Here is a 17,960-nt window from a genome sequence, read left to right as displayed (position 1 = left end):
CCATGAAACGTTGGGCGTTCCCATGGTTGCGACTATCCGCCGCCGCCCCGCACCCCCAACCTGCAGTTTACCCAATGAACAGGCTGTTTGTTGTGGTCACACGCACCCCTGCGGATGTTACACCATATGGCCAACATTGACAAGGTCAAGATAGAAAATGTCAACACAAACAAAAAAGTTAACATGGCAATGGTCGACACATTAAAAGGGTGATGTTTTCTTTTTACTTTTTTATTCTTTAAAATCCAAATTGACTGGGAACGAGCAAAGAAACTTTTTTAAACAAAGTGAAGCATGCAAGGGGAAGCAGTACACTAATTTGATGTCAAATTGACAAAAAACATCATAAACTCCCAGTATGACCTTTTCATGTGTCGATCCATTGTCATGTAGAGTTTTGCTTTTGTCCATGTTGACCATTTGACGTTGACCTACTGACTGAAAATCTAGACACTGTCGACCCTCAGAAATGCGCCCTACTTGTAGCATTGACCTCTGGATCTGGAACGATTATTACAGACATCAGAAAATAATAACAAAATGTTAAATATTTTATGAAAATGTTTATTTCAACTGTATCTTTGGAATGTAGTAGTCATCGTTTGGGATTTAAATTACAGTTCTATTTTATGTGATATTATGCAATTCAATGTCCAAGAATACAAATGTCATTCAAAGTTAAGGCTTCGCAGTTCATTCCAAAACAACAGTTTACAAGTGTCATATTGTCATATAAAATAAAAATTTCTGTAAAAAAATTTGCACAAAAGTTCATGATGATACAAAACATGAAGCAATAATATACCAGTAAAATGAAATCATTTTACTACAGAAAAGTTTTGTTTAATAGTTTTCAATCAAGAAAAAAATATGTTATTTTACATTTTACAAATTATGAAACAATTTAAAACAAATATAAATGAACAATTTTCTTTAACACTGCCTTTACAAACGAACCCTTTACCCCAGCCAGAGAGAGCTGTAACTAGCTGCCATGCAAATAGTCGCTGCACTCTTTGGCAAGGGCACAAGGGTTAATAACATTATCAACATATAATTTTAAATATAGATTCAGTGCAAGGTTCCTTTCTCTCGGTTCTAAAGATTCAGTATCATTTTTCCGCTGTTCACTTCATTTCATGCAGATATTAGCGAGTGCTGAAATATATTATCGACAAAAGTTGTGTTTTTTTGTCATAAACTTTCAGCAAAATGAATAAATGCAAATGAAGACATACACAAAATATACATGAATGGGTTAGACAAAACTGCTTCAAAATTTAAATAAAAATGATAGTGTTCAGCGACGATGTGTGCTGTTTACAAGGTGCTCGGAGAGAGCAGAAATGTAATGCCCTCTAATTAATCATTAACTTTTTTTTAGTTCTATAAAAAAATTATTCACCTTAAATTTTTAAGTGTGATTTCCTGTCAATTACTAGTGTTCTAAACTTTTCCTTGGCTCTGTATTTAGTCACTACTGAACACATACCTCCCAAGTGTCCCCATTTCAGGGGAGCAGTCCCATTTTTCTGGGATTGTCCCACTGTCCCACCTGCAGGCTAAAGTGTCCTGTGGGGGGGTTGCAGAACACTGACATTGCTGCAAAGCAGCACAGAATGGATGATGAGCACCTGCGCCCATCATCCACGTACATTGTGCCAGCTGGAAGACTTTGTCTTCCAACTTGAGGGTATTGTGTAGTGTAAAGGACATCAGATGCATGGAGTGACATCATTGGAAGTCATTTGGCTAGTGGCCAGGTTTAAAGTCCAAAGGAACCGATAAAGAGGAGAATATAACAAGTCCCAAGTTTAATTTACAAAGGCACAACTTCATAATGTCAGTCTCATGTGTCTTCTGGTACTAGGCATAATAGGCAATATGAATTTGTGAAGTTAAATTATTGATAATTACAGATTTTGTTAGGGTGGACCGTGCCAAATTTGATGACATAGGGTCATTTTAACAACTTAGCTATTGCACTATTTGTGATGCCATGAAGATGTTATCAGGTAGGCCAGTATGGTATATTATAGCCAATAGTAAAATGTATGCTGTTATTTTATTAAAAAGGTTAATTATATTATGTAAATGATAATCCTACAGGAAAGCTTCACAATTCTCTACTCACCAGGAGTGGAGAAAACAGTTACAATATATGGGGAAGGATAAAGTACATTATCTAATTTAAAAATAAAAATAGTAATAAATAAGAATTTATGTAACTATTAATTGTGAATAAGCGCTACCTAAAATACTACTGCTTTTTAAAACACAATAAAAGTAATGAATTACAAATTTCACCAATAAAAGGAAACTGCCATGAAATGTATAAACAAATGTGGTGAATGGTGTGATGTAATTACTATTTAAAAGGATATCGACGATCATTTTGCAAACAATTATTGACACTCTATGGCCATATTGCATTGGAGTTGTAGCCACATCGCTTGGGTCATGCTATGGTCCTGGGCTTGTCTAGCACTCCCAATGTGCTAAGTCTCCAAATTCACCCCACTACCAGAAAAATAACCCTGTACTGCAGTGTGAACCAATGGCACACCCTCCTAAATACTGACACCTCCCAACAGTCCTTGGAGTAAGCATCATATTCTTTACTTTCAGAAAACAGTCCTTAAAATTATGTATGGTCCTGTCTAAATTCCTAATATATTGATCATTTGTATTCTTAGTGATACCACTGATTCCTAGCACAATGATACCCAGAATTACGTTCAATTTTAATGTATTGAATTAAAGTAAGATAGGTAAATTGTCCCTTCTAAATTTGAATGACATATTTAGCATTTTTAGAACAGGTCACAAGTAATATTTGTTACAACTTTTTTCTCTCTCTGCTTGGTGCATTTTGTCATGAGGTGATGCTAAGCTAATAATACACATTTATTAAAGTTCAGCGGGTAATACAAAGATAGTTCAGTACTGCTTTTACTGAAAAACATCAAATATCACTTTGTGATGCTTATTTAATAACATCGTGCAAATAGCATTTTTGTGTTGTAGCCCAGAGCATCCAATAACATAACAGCTTTCATTAGAATGACTTCACTACATTGTTTGAAGCTGTCACCTGATTGGCTACGATGAGTTACAGCTCTTCATTGCTCTTTGCTTCGGGAAACCAATCCCTTATGTTTTGCCTTTTTTTTTAGAAAAATGATACCGATGCTTTTGACATCCTGATAGAAAGCCAAAGTTAGACTTTGTAGGGTTAATATATGAAATTTCCCTTATTTGATTTAACAAAAGGATGATCTCTGTCTCACTTGTATCAGCAACAGAGCTACAAATTGCCTATGAGTTTACGGCAAAAAAACTTTACATTGTCTACTCAGAGTTGAGTATAAATTGTTAAATACATTCTACAGAGGAAACAAAAGATATGGGATATTGCAGCTTTTTACAGTAAAGTTGTGGATTAGAGCTAAACAAGAACAAAGCAAAATAATATTCAAAAACAAAAGCTTTTCAGCCGAGTTGATGGGACAACCATAGCCCTTGTCTTTTTAAGAGGTCATACAGGATTAGATTTGTGACCACTGTAGCACACAGTAAGAGACAAGGGCTTATAACCAAAAAAAATAAAAAAAATAATCCCAAAACATTGTTATAATCAGAGAGAACACAGTCAAAAACTAACACAAACACAAAAAGGCACTTGAGAGGACATCCACTAAGCCAGTGCCAACATCAATTGTTTAAGGGTAGGTCATACCCTATATTGCCCGTTCCATTTGATGATGGTGCGTGTACTGTTAAGACGTTTTTAAGCACTATGCTTCAGAACAACACTGAAACACAACAATAATGGATAGCTTTGCTTTAAAATGCCAAAAAAACATCATGGTGGCACATTTTAGAACTTCCTAAGCCTTTGTTACAGCACATACAAATATGCACAAACATGAAAAGATTCGTGCTGTGAGTCCTATAAATTGGATTGAGGTCACACACCGCTATGTGTCCATATAAAGAACCCCGCTCAGTATCACTTCGTTTCAGCACTTCGGGTTGTGTGCACAGCCAAGAATAATCCGCAGCAGGAGAACAGAACAAAACGAAACAGAGTTTACAAAACCATAAAATTGATCATAATTGGTCTCAACACCAGCATCTAAATCGTAAAAAAAAAAAAAAACATAACAGAAACAAAACGAAAAGCCAGCTGTACATGATTCAGATTGTATATACGTTCATAGTTTTCAGGTATATTCACTGAAGCTCCTGAGAGAAGTTTGGCTTCACGTCAACCAACGCATTTTGTAGCCTAAACAGTAAAAGATCATCGGCGCGTTTCCACCAAAAATGACTTTAGTCTGCAACATGAATTTCCTATTGCTGCTTCATGCCTCTGAATATGAATTCTGTGTGTTTAATTTGTCCTTTTTCAACTTGACACCATCCACAAGTTCGAAATTGTAATTCTCTAGGGCAGATAAGTTTCTGTCTGACATGCCATTGTGCCAACAGGCACAGTACAGGACAACTCCACATATGGCACCTAGCAACACTCCCAGGGCACTCATTGCAATGATGGTGATAAGAATGGGGTCCAATGTCTTGAGTACACTGCCTGGCTTCTTGGAGATGCTTTCGTTAAATTTCTCATTGCCAGGATAATTAGTTGTGATTCCTAAAACAAAAACAGATTATTTTAGAGACACAGTATTTTCAGCATTCATCATTTGTTAAATCTATTAAGCTGCTCTTTTAACAGTGCCGCATCAAAGAGACAATAATATTAAATAGAAAACAAGATATATTTAATATAGAGTTTGAAGGTTCAGTGGCTTTGTGGGAAGGGAGTGTGGTCTCATAGCACAACCTTGTTTTCATGGGGGTGTGCCTAGCACTCACTTAACTGAGATGCCGGGCTGTCTCTAGAGACTCTCTTTGGATTGCTGTCTACTACTCAATGATTGGACGTTGCATGATAATGTACAGTGCAGCACCTGGCTCCTGGTCACTAAGTAGGAGCTGAAATTTGAAGGGTTGGTGACACCCATGCGAGCCACGCCCTCAGTGTGTAGGGTTAATGTAAAGGTTACTCCACCACAAAAATATGCATTACCTTTGCACAGTGTACGTCAAATGTTAATTACAAATGTGGATACTTCAGCTTGTTTACATTATTACAGCCACACATTTTAGCTAAAAGCAAAAAGAAATCATATATACTGAAATATAAGTGCAGGGGCCAGGTTGATGGTGTAGTGTAAAGTGTAGAAGATATTATACCACGATGGTACACAATATACTGCACATGCATGCATGTATGCAATCGTTTTAGCATGTTTAGTGCAAACTATTGCCAGCTGCCATTTTCTATATTAGTCTTTAGTTTTACAGATGGAAATTGGTGGGTCTGTAGAAAAAGCTGAAAAATGGTCGGCCACTAACACGGCCATGTAGCAAATATTTTTGAAAACATATAAACTGTCAAGACGGACTGTTATGGACAGTTAAGGGCCTCATACCAACCGGCATCATAAGGGCCGGTTAGTACGGTTAAAGATGACGGTGCTCAAAATATGCACAAAAAAATGACCCTTTCCATTTCCATGAGATCTTTATTACGGATATGTACCCATTTTTCAGATAGATCATAATATAGCTGCTGATATTGTAGTGAATGTGGCCAGCATTACAGGTAAATGTAATAATTGTTCATCTTTACACTACAGTAATATTTTAAACAAATAGGAATACCTGGTTTATTATTTGCAATATCTTCAGTACCTGTTCCAGAGTCTGATCGATTAGAGCCTAAAAAACAAAATTTATATTTTAGGACAAGTTTGAGTCTATTACATCTGAGTTCAATTTAGATGCAGTTTTGTTTAACAAATAAATAAATGATGTCGGACAGTGACAGGGACTGATGTAATGCCAGACATACTGTCACTTAATAGCAGTCACATTTCAATGTAGACTGCTGTCTCGGTGTACATATTAGTGCAGTCTGCATCTCAAGCTGTGACTTATTAAATAATAAAGTCACAACAGCCACAGGAGCCACAAGTAAGAACTAAAGCTCTTAAAAGTTTTTAAAAATGAACAAAATACCTCCCACGTTTTTTCTGAAGACAAGGAGTTTGGTAAAACTGGATTAGTAAATTCTCATAATTTAAATGTATTGACCTTTTTTCTAATAATATTTTATTCTTGTAGTCATTTCTAGGTATTATTAACTAGTAAATGCAGGTTGTGGCATGCTCTTTCTTATATTCTGTTTCTCCTAAATACTCCTGGCTATGTAACAGTGTATGAGATGGTATCTGGAAGATAGATCTACAGTGTCTTGGTACACAGTCAATAGTTCGACATCATATGGTCAACGTGCATTAGATTGACAGGTACAAAAAGTCAACAGAGGTCAGCATGACAATGGTTGACATGCATATGGTCAACATCAGTGGCGGCTCCAAAGGGGAGGCACAGCAACTGCCACCAACTGTCATTCCAAACTGACTTACTGGCAGTTGGGGTGGCTCCCCTATATGACTTTCCTGCAGCCCCAACTCTGGAGCCGCCACCGGTTGACATGCATCTGGGGGAGTTTCATGTTTTCCCAACATTTACTATCTACATGGGAATTGGCTGTGTTGGAAGTGTGAAAGCAAAGTGAGCCCGTGAGGTTCTAGGTTTCTACTGGTGGTGGCCACATAACATGGAATATTCATGATCTGGCCGAAAAACCTCTGTTGACCATTTCTGAATAGACCATCATATCAATGTTTTCACTGTGTTGACCTTTTGTACACGTTGACCTTATCTACTGTAAACATTTCATATGTTGACTTTTTGTACCTGTTTATCTAATGCATGTTGACCATTTTGGGTTGGTCTATTGACTGTTGACCATACCCGTTGACCCATAGGGGTATGTATGAAACACAATAGTACTGTCACACGCAGCCGCGGCGGTGCGCGGCGGGCTTACTACTCACCCGTTCGCGCCCGCCGTCGGCTAGCATGTAGTGGTCTCCAGGTCAGCGGCAGCAGGCAGCGGCAGTCTGGTGGGCAGCAGGCAGCGTGGGACGCCAGCAAGTGTAGCGGTATGTGCTGTAGGGGCGCCGGGAGGCCGGTGCCGCCATCTTGATTAAGGGCAAATAGCAGATTGGTCCTTGTCTGAGGTTTCCGCCCATACTGACCTGACAGCCAATGGCAGCCGCCCTCTAGGGATATAGGGGATCTGCCTAGGCCTGTTCAGTGTCAGTACAAAGAGTCTCCAGAGGCGTTCACAGCTCCCAGCTGACTCCGGCTCTCTGACTCACCTCTCCTGACTTGGTGCCTTGCTTCAGTGCTCTGTGTTGGTCTCGATTCAGCTTAACCCCATCGCTGCCAGATCTCTCCACAGTCTGGTCTCTGCCTGCATCCCTGAGCTTCCTGGCCTAAGTTCTTCAAGTCGTCTGCTTCCAAGCAACTTCCCATTCTTCTGTCATCATCCATCTTCTTTCAGTCTTCAAGGATCCCTCATTACCATCAAGTGCATTCTCTTTCCGGATTTCTTCATTTTCCAAGACCCCAACCTGCAGTCTGCAGTGCTTGAACTGTCATTGTTTAAATGAACTTTTTCTTCTTTACAAAGTGCCGTGCCGGCTCAATTCTTATTACTGCTAAACTGCCACTTAACAAAGTATTCAAGCGTGTATTGTTCTATTTATGAATTCTATTATTAAACCTGCACGATTTAATCCTTCCTCCTCTGGTCCGTCTCCGGTTGCTACACACCACACGACTTCATCCAGCCCTTCAGTTGTGACAGTTTGTACTGACCCGATGGAGTCGGGTGAAGAACAGGCTTCCATGGCGGACGCACTTCACAGCATCATGGCTCGTCTGGAGCAAGTGGAGGCTACCCAACGTCAAGTGGCTCAATTCCTTCAGGTCTTGGCTTCGCCCCCGGCGGCTCCCTCAGTTTCTGTGGCTCCAGCTCCAGAGGTTCCAGTCCCTGTCCCTACACCTGGACCAATAGTTCCTCATCACATGCAATTACCAACCCCCAGCAAATATGATGGTTCTCCGAAAGGATGCCGTGGGTTTCTGAACCAATGCGATGTGCATTTCACCTTACAGTCTTCTCACTTTCCTACTTCCAAGGCAAAGGTGGCTTATATTGTGTCTCTCCTAGCAGGGTCAGCTTTGGACTGGGTGTCCCCTCTCTGGGAACGTGCTGATCCCCTGCTCAATGACTATGAAGCTTTTATTACCTCTTTCCGTCACATCTTCGACGAACCTGGCAGAGTGTCGTCTGCCGCTACTGAGATCCTGAGAATTCGCCAGGGTAGTCGCTCAGTGGGACAATATGCTGTGCAGTTCCAGACTCTGGCTTCGGAACTAAAGTGGAATGAAGAGGCTCTCGTCTCCGCCTTCTGGAATGGGCTGGCAGGTCGTATCAAGGACGAATTAACTACCCATGACTCTCCTGCTACTTTGGCTGAGCTCATCTCCTTGTGCAACAAAGTAGATCAAAGGATGCAGGAGCGTCAACTAGAGAGAAATCGCTCCGACCGTCTCCGCCCTCGTCTCACCACCAACGCTGTTCCTGTTCCTAGACCTGGGTCCTCCACAACCACACCACCAGACGAACCCATGCAGATCAACCGCTCTCGGCTTTCCTTTGAAGAAAAATCCTGTAGACGTCGTGAGAATCTTTGCATGTACTGCAGTTCTTCCGCTCATCTGTTGTCTTCCTGCCCACTGCGTCCGGGAAACGACCGCTCCTAACCTCCCCGAGGGAGGCCAGGTTAGGAGTTCTGCTTTCATCTCCCTCTTCAACTGTGCCCACCATTCCTGTTACTCTTGTGTGCCCTCAGGGAAAAATCAAGGTCCAGGCTCTACTAGATTCCGGAGCAGCCGGGAACTTCCTTTCTTCCTCTTTCGTTCTTCAACATTCCTTGACGGTGCAACCTTTGGCCCATCCGTTGGCTCTCACTGCAGTAGATGGGAGTCGCATCAGCAGCGGGCAAATCACCCTTCAGACCGATCCAGTGACAGTTCTCGTCGGTGCCTTACATCAAGAGACTCTAGAATTTTTTGTCCTTCCTCAGTCCTCACACCAGGTAGTCCTGGGCCTACCATGGCTTACTAAGCACAACCCTCATATTGATTGGACCAGTATGGAGATCACAGCCTGGGGTACGAACTGCCTAACTACTTGCATGCCTCGTGTCATTCCACTCCATCAAACTAATCCTCAAGAAGTAGGAGGTTCCAGTCTTTCATCTTCACCAGCTCCACCCTTGTCGTTACCCACACCATATCTTTCTTTTTCTGACGTCTTCAGCAAAGGAGGTGCCGATACCCTGCCGCCTCATCGTTCCTGGGACTGTCCGATAGAGTTGATACCTGGGAAGTTCCCACCGCGGGGCCGCATCTACCCCTTGTCTCTGCCAGAGACCAAAGTCATGTCTGACTACATTCGAGAGAACTTGGATAAGGGGTTCATTCGCCCGTCCACTTCGCCAGCCGGAGCGGGGTTTTTCTTTGTGAAAAAAAAAGATGGAACCCTCCGCCCGTGTATCGACTACAGGGGCCTGAACGATATCACGATCAAGAACCGCTATCCTTTGCCTCTGATCACCGAATTATTCGATAAAATCCGAGGGGCTTCCATCTTTACTAAACTGGATTTAAGAGGGGCGTACAACTTGATCCGTATACGATCTGGAGATGAGTGGAAGACGGCGTTCAACACCCGAGACGGCCACTATGAATACCTGGTGATGCCCTTTGGTCTTTGCAACGCTCCAGCCGTCTTCCAACAATTTGTAAATGACATATTTCGAGATTTATTGCATCATTCCATTGTGGTGTATCTCGATGACATTCTCATCTTCTCATCGAACCTCCATCTCCATCGGCAAACAGTAGCTGAGGTCTTGCGGCGCCTTCGCCAAAATAAATTATTCTGCAAGCTAGACAAGTGCGTCTTTGAGGTTACCTCCATTCCATTCCTTGGCCACATCCTCTCCAGCACTGGGATAGAGATGGATCCAGAGAAAGTAAGAGCCATCTTAGACTGGACAGCGCCCACCACGCTCAAAGGCATCCAGAGGTTCCTGGGCTTTTCAAATTACTATCGTTGTTTCATCCGGAACTTCTCCACCCTTGCTGCACCTCTTACTGCTCTAACCCGTAAGGGTTCTGATCCAAGTCAGTGGTCACCTGAAGCCTCTCAAGCCTTCCAACAACTAAAGGATGCTTTTGTCTCCGCCCCAATCCTTCTCCAGCCAAACCTCGACAAACCCTTTATTCTTGAGGTGGACGCATCCTCAGAGGGGGTAGGGGCAATCTTGTCACAGAGAGGGGAGGACCAGGTGCTTCATCCCTGTGCCTTCTTTTCCAAGAAGTTTCTTCCAGCGGAGAAGAATTACCCCATTGGAGAGCAGGAGTTACTGGCAGTCAAATCAGCGTTGGAGGAGTGGCGGTACCTCCTGGAGGGGGCACGACATAAAATTACGGTGTACTCCGACCATAAGAACCTCTCATTCCTCAAGCAGGCCCAATGTCTTACAGCTCGTCAAGCCCGCTGGGCCATGTTCTTCGAACGCTTTGATTTTCAAATCAAATTCAGACCCGGGACGATGAATGTCAAGGCCGATGCCCTTTCACGCTCTTTTGAAACTTCCGCTGATCTTGAGACTCCTCCTCGACCCATCCTCGATCCTCTGGTCTTTGCTCAAGTAACAGTCCAGCCTTCACCTCCACCAGGCAAGACCTTCGTTCCTCTCAATCTCCGGAAGAGAGTGCTGTCCTGGGCACACGCTTCCCGTTTCGCAGGGCATACCGGGGCACAGAAGACCTTAATGTTCCTATTGCGGTCATACTGGTGGCCTACCATCCGTCGCGATGTAAACTCCTTTGTCGCTTCCTGTGTAAAGTGCACTCAGCATAAGTCCTCCAGAACGTCCCCTGTCGGTCCTCTTCTACCTCTAGCCATACCAACAGAACCATGGTCCCACCTGTCTATGGACTTTATCTGCGAACTTCCTCCCTCCAAAGGGCATACAGTAATTTGGGTGGTGGTCGACCGCTTTTCAAAGATGGTGCACTTCTTCCCATTGAAAGGTCTTCCATCTGCTCCAGTGTTGGCTCAGCTCTTCATTTCCACCATCTTCAAACTCCATGGGTTGCCCAAAGAGATCATTTCTGACCGTGGCGTGCAGTTCGTCGCAAAGTTTTGGAGGGCTCTCTGTTCTGCTGTACAAGTCAAGCTCAAGTTCTCCACTGCTTTCCACCCACAAACCAACGGGCAGACAGAACGAGTCAACCAAGACTTGGAGGCCTTCATTCGTTTGTTCGTCTCTTCCTCTCAAGACGACTGGGTAGACCTTCTGCCTTGGGCGGAATTTGCGCACAACAATTCTTATCATTCTTCCTCCGGCACCACTCCCTTTTTCACTGTCTTTGGCAAGCATCCCCGATCTCCGGAGTTCTCAGATCTATCATTGTCCGAAGTCCCTGCAGCTGCTTCTTCCCTACAACGGTTTGCAAAGATCTGGTCAGACGTCCATACAGCTCTCCTCAAAGCATCCGCTCGATATAAAAGGATGGCGGACAGGAAAAGAAGAGCAGCTCCTAAGTTGAAGGTTGGAGATCGAGTATGGCTGTCTACCCGCCATATACGCCTTCGGTTACCGTCCATGAAGCTGGCTCCTCGGTTCATCGGGCCGTACCCGATCACTCAGGTGATTAATCCGGTGGCCTACAGACTACAGCTCCCTCCTTCCTTAAAAATATCAAATTCGTTCCATGTGTCTCTTCTGAAACCTTTGCGTTTGAACTTATATCAGAAGAAGGTGCCTAAACCGCCCAAGATTGGCTCGGAAAGAGAAACAGAGTTCGAGGTGAGGCGCATTATCGACTCACGTTGCCGCAATACCCATCTTCAGTATCTGGTAGAGTGGCTTGGATTCGGTCCTGAAGAGAATTCCTGGGTTGATGCTGCAGATCTTCATGCTCCTCGTCTGGTGAGACAGTTCTTTCAAAGAAATCCACACAAGGTGCGTAGGTGCCCTGGGGTCACCCAGAAAGGGGGGGGTACTGTCACACACAGCCGCGGCGGTGCGCGGCGGGCTTACTACTCACCCGTTCGCGCCCGCCGTCGGCTAGCGTGTAGTGGTCTCCAGGTCAGCGGCAGCAGGCAGCGGCAGTCTGGTGGGCAGCAGGCAGCGTGGGACGCCAGCAAGTGTAGCGGTATGTGCTGTAGGGGCGCCGGGAGGCCGGTGCCGCCATCTTGATTAAGGGCAAATAGCAGATTGGTCCTTGTCTGAGGTTTCCGCCCATACTGACCTGACAGCCAATGGCAGCCGCCCTCTAGGGATATAGGGGATCTGCCTAGGCCTGTTCAGTGTCAGTACAAAGAGTCTCCAGAGGCGTTCACAGCTCCCAGCTGACTCCGGCTCTCTGACTCACCTCTCCTGACTTGGTGCCTTGCTTCAGTGCTCTGTGTTGGTCTCGATTCAGCTTAACCCCATCGCTGCCAGATCTCTCCACAGTCTGGTCTCTGCCTGCATCCCTGAGCTTCCTGGCCTAAGTTCTTCAAGTCGTCTGCTTCCAAGCAACTTCCCATTCTTCTGTCATCATCCATCTTCTTTCAGTCTTCAAGGATCCCTCATTACCATCAAGTGCATTCTCTTTCCGGATTTCTTCATTTTCCAAGACCCCAACCTGCAGTCTGCAGTGCTTGAACTGTCATTGTTTAAATGAACTTTTTCTTCTTTACAAAGTGCCGTGCTGGCTCAATTCTTATTACTGCTAAACTGCCACTTAACAAAGTATTCAAGCGTGTATTGTTCTATTTATGAATTCTATTATTAAACCTGCACGATTTAATCCTTCCTCCTCTGGTCCGTCTCCGGTTGCTACACACCACACGACTTCATCCAGCCCTTCAGTTGTGACAAGTACCATATTTCTATTTTACATACGGCTTCACTTTACATCCCACAAAGAGGCAAGTGACTAGGCCTCGCTATGGATTCTCATTTATTCCAGGCCAAGATGCGCACGAAATTACATAATTCTTAGGCAAGCTTATTCACATACCTTTGCAGTGTTCAGGAGCAATGTTATTGGCAATGAAAATATCATCCACAGCAATTCCTCCAGTGCTTCCTTTACCAATTGTGCCCTCAACAACCACCTGTGTAATTGAAAAACATATTATAAAGTAAGTAATCTACTACATACCGTATCAGAGATATTACAGGCAGCTTTCAACTGATCAATCAGATGTGTGATACACATGATTAATTGGCTCCTATCTAATTATGCAGTTTAAATAAAACATTGTTATGTCTTTAGGTTTACAACGGATGCACTGTTCTGGTAAAGAAAGAGTTCAAAAATTAAACTGGGATTACTATTCTCATGCTAGCTCTATGACAAATATCCTGAATTACTGAGGACATTCAACATTTAGCAATTTCCAAAACCAATAAATCAATATTTTGAAATCATAAAACGTCTTGAAAACAAATGTTTTGTTCTTCAGAAGGCAATTACTAATCCCAGTTCTGAAAATTACAGCACCTAAGGATAAACGATTAGTCAAGTACTGCTGCTTATGAAAAGTAGCTAATACAGTATGTTTGTGCAGCACTAGCAGACTTTATTAAAGTGCTTGGAGCACATGTGCTAATGATAAAGGTGACAGATCTTTAACCCCTTACCGCCGCAGCCTGTTTTTGCCTTCCTGACAGAGCCTTTTTTTCAAATCTGACATGTATCACTTTATGTTGGGATAACTTTTTATTGCTTTTACTTATCCCAGTGATTTTGAGATTGTTTTCTCGTGACACATTGTACTTTAAGTTAGTGGTAAATTTTGGTCGATACAGTTTTTTTTTTTTTGTGAAAAATACCAAAATGTCGTAAAAAAATTGAACATTTTGCAATTTGCAAAATGTTAAATTTTCTGCTTGTGAGACAAATAATCATACCACTCAAAATAGTTAATAACTAACATAGACCATATGTACACTTTATGTTTTAATCATTATTTCAATCTCCTTTTATTTTTTTTGGACACTAGGGGGCAGCAGAGTCAAAATTATACACATAACTCATAAAACGCTGCAATTGGCTGTTCACATTTGAACAGCCAATCGCAACGATCGCCGAGGGGGGGGGGCATCGCTGCCCCCCCTGGGCAATGAGGGAAGATGTCTGCTGTCAGGGACAGCAGACATCGTCCCTCTGTCACCGCGCCTATAGACGCGGTGACAGTTTAATGGCATGACGTACATTTATGCCATGTGTCGGGAAGTACATCCCGACCATGACGTAAATGTACGTCAAATGTCGGGAAGGGGTTAATTAGGAAAACCGTGAACAGTTTTGGATTGTATTAATTATTTGTTAATATTCTATACAATGGGGGAAATTTACTAAGATGTTTTAGCACCCTCTAGAACAGGGCTGGGCAACACCGGCCCTCCAGATGTTAGTGAACTACACATCCCAGGATGCTTTGCATTAGTTTTGCTATGTGGCCATGCTGAAACGGATGCAAGGCATGCTGGGATGTGTAGTTAACTAACATCTAGAGGGCCGGTGTTGCCCAGCCCTGCTCTAGAAGATAGTAGACAGGATCTGATTGGTTGCCCATAGCAACATCACATGTGAAGTAGAATACACATTTTAGTAAATTTCCCCCAATGTCTGCAGGTTAGATTAGAAACACTCTGGACAATTCTCCATTCTGTTTCAGTTATTGAACACAATTCCAACTTTTATCTGTATATGTAGATGCATGTAGATACTTTTTTTGGTACTTATGTATTATCTGGGCTCCCATGTTAAATACACCCCATTTTTTCATACCCCTACTATCCAACTACGCATGGAGTTGATTTTATATAGTGTGGCGAGTGCAGCGAGCCACCGAGCCCGAAGCGTGGCAAGCGCAGCGAGCCCGCGAGGGGACACGGTCTCATAAGAAAAACGGGAGCCCAGATATTACATAAGTACCCTTTTTTTTCCCCCCCATCAATAACTTTTTATTGGAGAAACAGTTTTAAGAGGGGTACAGAAGTAAAAAAGGGAACATTGGGGGAAAAGGGGGTAGGGGTGGAGATGGGGTACATCCAGAAACTGTCATATGGCATAATACCAGCAATAACTCACAGGAACATCATTAAAGTATATAACAATCACATTTCACTGATAACAAGGTGAGGGTGTTGAGGGACCCAAAAGGTAATATGAGAATTGGGGATAAATAGTGGGATGTGGAACCTATATGGTATGAAAATTATATGCATATAGAAATTCCAGCGGTTAGTCGTGGGGGTTTCATTCATGCTAAACTGGAGTGGGTCAGTTTGAGAAGAATTTGGGAAATATTGGTCTCCTCCGCCCTCTGTCACATATGTGTGCCAAAGGGTCCAGCACGCATATGGGGAATTTGCTGTGTAAGAGTATGGCATAAATTCAGTTTCCATGAGGAAGTGGTAATTCGTTTTAAGAATAACATTCAAAAATGATGGAGGGGAAGGTTGCTTCCACTGTTGAGCTAGTTTGGCACGAGCCGCAATGAGAATATGGCCCAATACATATCTACTATCAAAGGGGATAGTAGGGGGGATAACATGAAGCAGCGCCAAAGCAGGGTCAGGCAGTACTGTCATCTTGAGTACTGTATTGATTAAGGTAAAAACATCATTCCAATACTGTAGTATCTCTGGGCAGGACCAGGAGACATGATAGATATGAGCTATATTGCCACATAGTCTCCAGCACTTATTGGAACAAGAGGGCCAAAATGTATGGAGGTGGTCAGGAGTGAGGTATAATCTATTTATCAATTTAATATACATTTCAGTGTGGTTGAGGCATCTGGACATGGTATAGGAGGATAAGAAAATCTTTCGCCATTGGGCAGGGGTGAGGGTTATGCCCAAATCCATTTCTTTTGGGCACTGGACTTAGTAGGCTCATCGGGGGTTATCAGAATCTTGTACCAATAAGATATGTCACCTCTGGGTTTAGATAGGAAGGGCCAAGTGAGGAGTGTCTGTGAGAGTGTGTCCGGAGAGATGAGGGTAGGGGGGAATCGACTTCCACCAATGCGCAATTTGAAAATAGTGTAGGTGTTCTGATGAAGGGATGGAGATTTTTTGTTGTATCTACGTGCAAGTTTCCATCTTGCACGTAGATACTTTAATAGAGTAACTACAGCATTTCATTGATCACTGCTAGTGATGCTTAAACTGGGCAGCACACAATAAAACAGATGGAGACTGATCATACCCGATATTGTTTCATTGACTTGTGCAGGAGAACATGGGCCTTTCTCCATTTGGCATCATGATATTTGCTGTCACTGGCAATCCATAGCAGCTGATCGAAACCTTCTGGGTTTTCATACTCCAGCTTGATGCTCAAAGAGCCAACATGGGACCCAGACATGTGGTACCAGAATGTCATACATTGAGCAGATTTCGAGGAGGCGACCATGGGACTTAACAAGCGGGCAACTTTACCTCGGTGTCTTTCATCAGCTTCAGAGTAAATGAAGTTGCCATCTCCTGAGAAGACAGTATTGTTACTGACATACTGACAGAGACATACTTTATTGCATGATGGGGCATCAATATGGTGCCTTTAAGATGCATTATCCAAACTACCATAAATATTACTCTACAGAAGGCAAATTGTAACTAGAATCACATCATCCAACTAGGTAGAAATCCCTGACTGAAATTTTTTCAAGAATTGTAGTATTTTTGTTAGGCACTCTCTACAGTATTCTCCCCACAGCTATCTTGGTTTGTGTATTTAATATTGTGTGACAAAATAAACATGAAATAAAAAACCACAAGTCCCATCATGCTTTGCTACAGTTTTGCTATTAGGGAATGCTAAAACTATGGAAAGGCATGCTGGGATGTGTAGTTTCACAACATCTGGCCACAGTTTGGTCATGCCTGTTCTAAAGTATAATAGCTACTACAGGCAACATCTCTCACTAATAAAAAAACACTTTAGTACGTTTACTCCTTAGGGTATAATTACGATTTTATGTTTCTGTTGATAAAACACATGTTCTAACATTTTAAAATTGATTTACTAAAGGTCGATTTTGATCATAAATCAGTGAAAATCAATTCAAATCAATGTTGTATTTCTGCTGGTACATGTATGTTTTAGCCCCAGAAATACAACATTGATTATTATAAATTCTCATTGATTTACAATAAAAATCAACTTTAGTAAATATACCCTTAAGGAACATACACGCAGGGCAATTTTTTGCTGTTTTTTAAGTAATCTGCCTACATGGCTGACACACATCGCTAAGCAGGATAGACAGATGTGTTTAGGGCTCTGCTCTACCTTATCTCTTCTGTCTGAGTTATACTCAGTTAATGTTTGGAATAGACGTTCTATAGAACAAGGGCCGCATAGGCTCGAGTGTATTTAAAAGCCTGTGAATTTGTGATTGTTAAATAAAGCTATTGAAAGATGGGATAAGGCCAAAGGAAATCTCAGATGAGTGGCAGTTAGATCTGCCAATCAGGTAGCATAGGGGCAGTAGCTTAGAGAGGGGTACTTATAGGCAAGTGGATAGGAAGGATTTCCTCTTTGAGTCTGGATTCCCACCCTCCCTTCTCTTTCTCTGTGCTGCCTGGCTTACGGGTCTTTCACCAAATTTGATTTGATAGCTTTAATTATAAACCGGCGAGAAGGCACTCTCGATCAGCACTCAGGTGGGGTGTCAGGTGGTCTCTGTGTGGTATGCCCCCCCCCCCCCTCTGCCAGGTCCCGACTCAACGCGGTGGGGCATTGGTCACTTCCTGGAAGTGTCCTCGTCAGGCCATAGGAGGGGTGTGGCATGTCCGTCACAGCGCAGGCTGTACCCACAATGGAGAGATGTTAGCGTTTTGGGGCGCCCTGGGCGCTGCCATGAGTAACATCCGCGGGGG

The 17,960-nt window shown here is 42.9% G+C and overlaps 1 protein-coding gene across 1 annotated transcript in view; it reads right to left on the bottom strand.

Moving 5' to 3' along the window:
- Positions 1-548: 548 nt before the first annotated feature.
- NRP1 (neuropilin 1) overlaps positions 549-17,960 on the bottom strand; it is a 159,519-nt gene continuing 142,107 nt past the window's right edge. Inside the window, exons 15-18 of the mRNA XM_083188848.1 lie at positions 16,285-16,562; positions 13,078-13,174; positions 5,734-5,790; positions 549-4,657 (exon numbers count right to left, since the gene is read on the bottom strand). Of these exons, the coding sequence (XP_083044974.1) occupies positions 4,368-4,657; positions 5,734-5,790; positions 13,078-13,174; positions 16,285-16,562 (722 nt within the window). The 3' untranslated portion in view covers positions 549-4,367. The remainder of the gene's footprint in view (positions 4,658-5,733; positions 5,791-13,077; positions 13,175-16,284; positions 16,563-17,960) is intronic.

Source organism: Crinia signifera, chromosome 5, assembly GCF_055691185.1.
Source record: "Crinia signifera chromosome 5, ASM5569118v1, whole genome shotgun sequence".
In the NCBI taxonomy this organism is placed as follows: Eukaryota; Metazoa; Chordata; class Amphibia; order Anura; family Myobatrachidae; genus Crinia; species Crinia signifera.
Note: the sequence above shows the minus strand (reverse complement) of the source record. Positions and strands in the feature narration are given on the sequence as shown.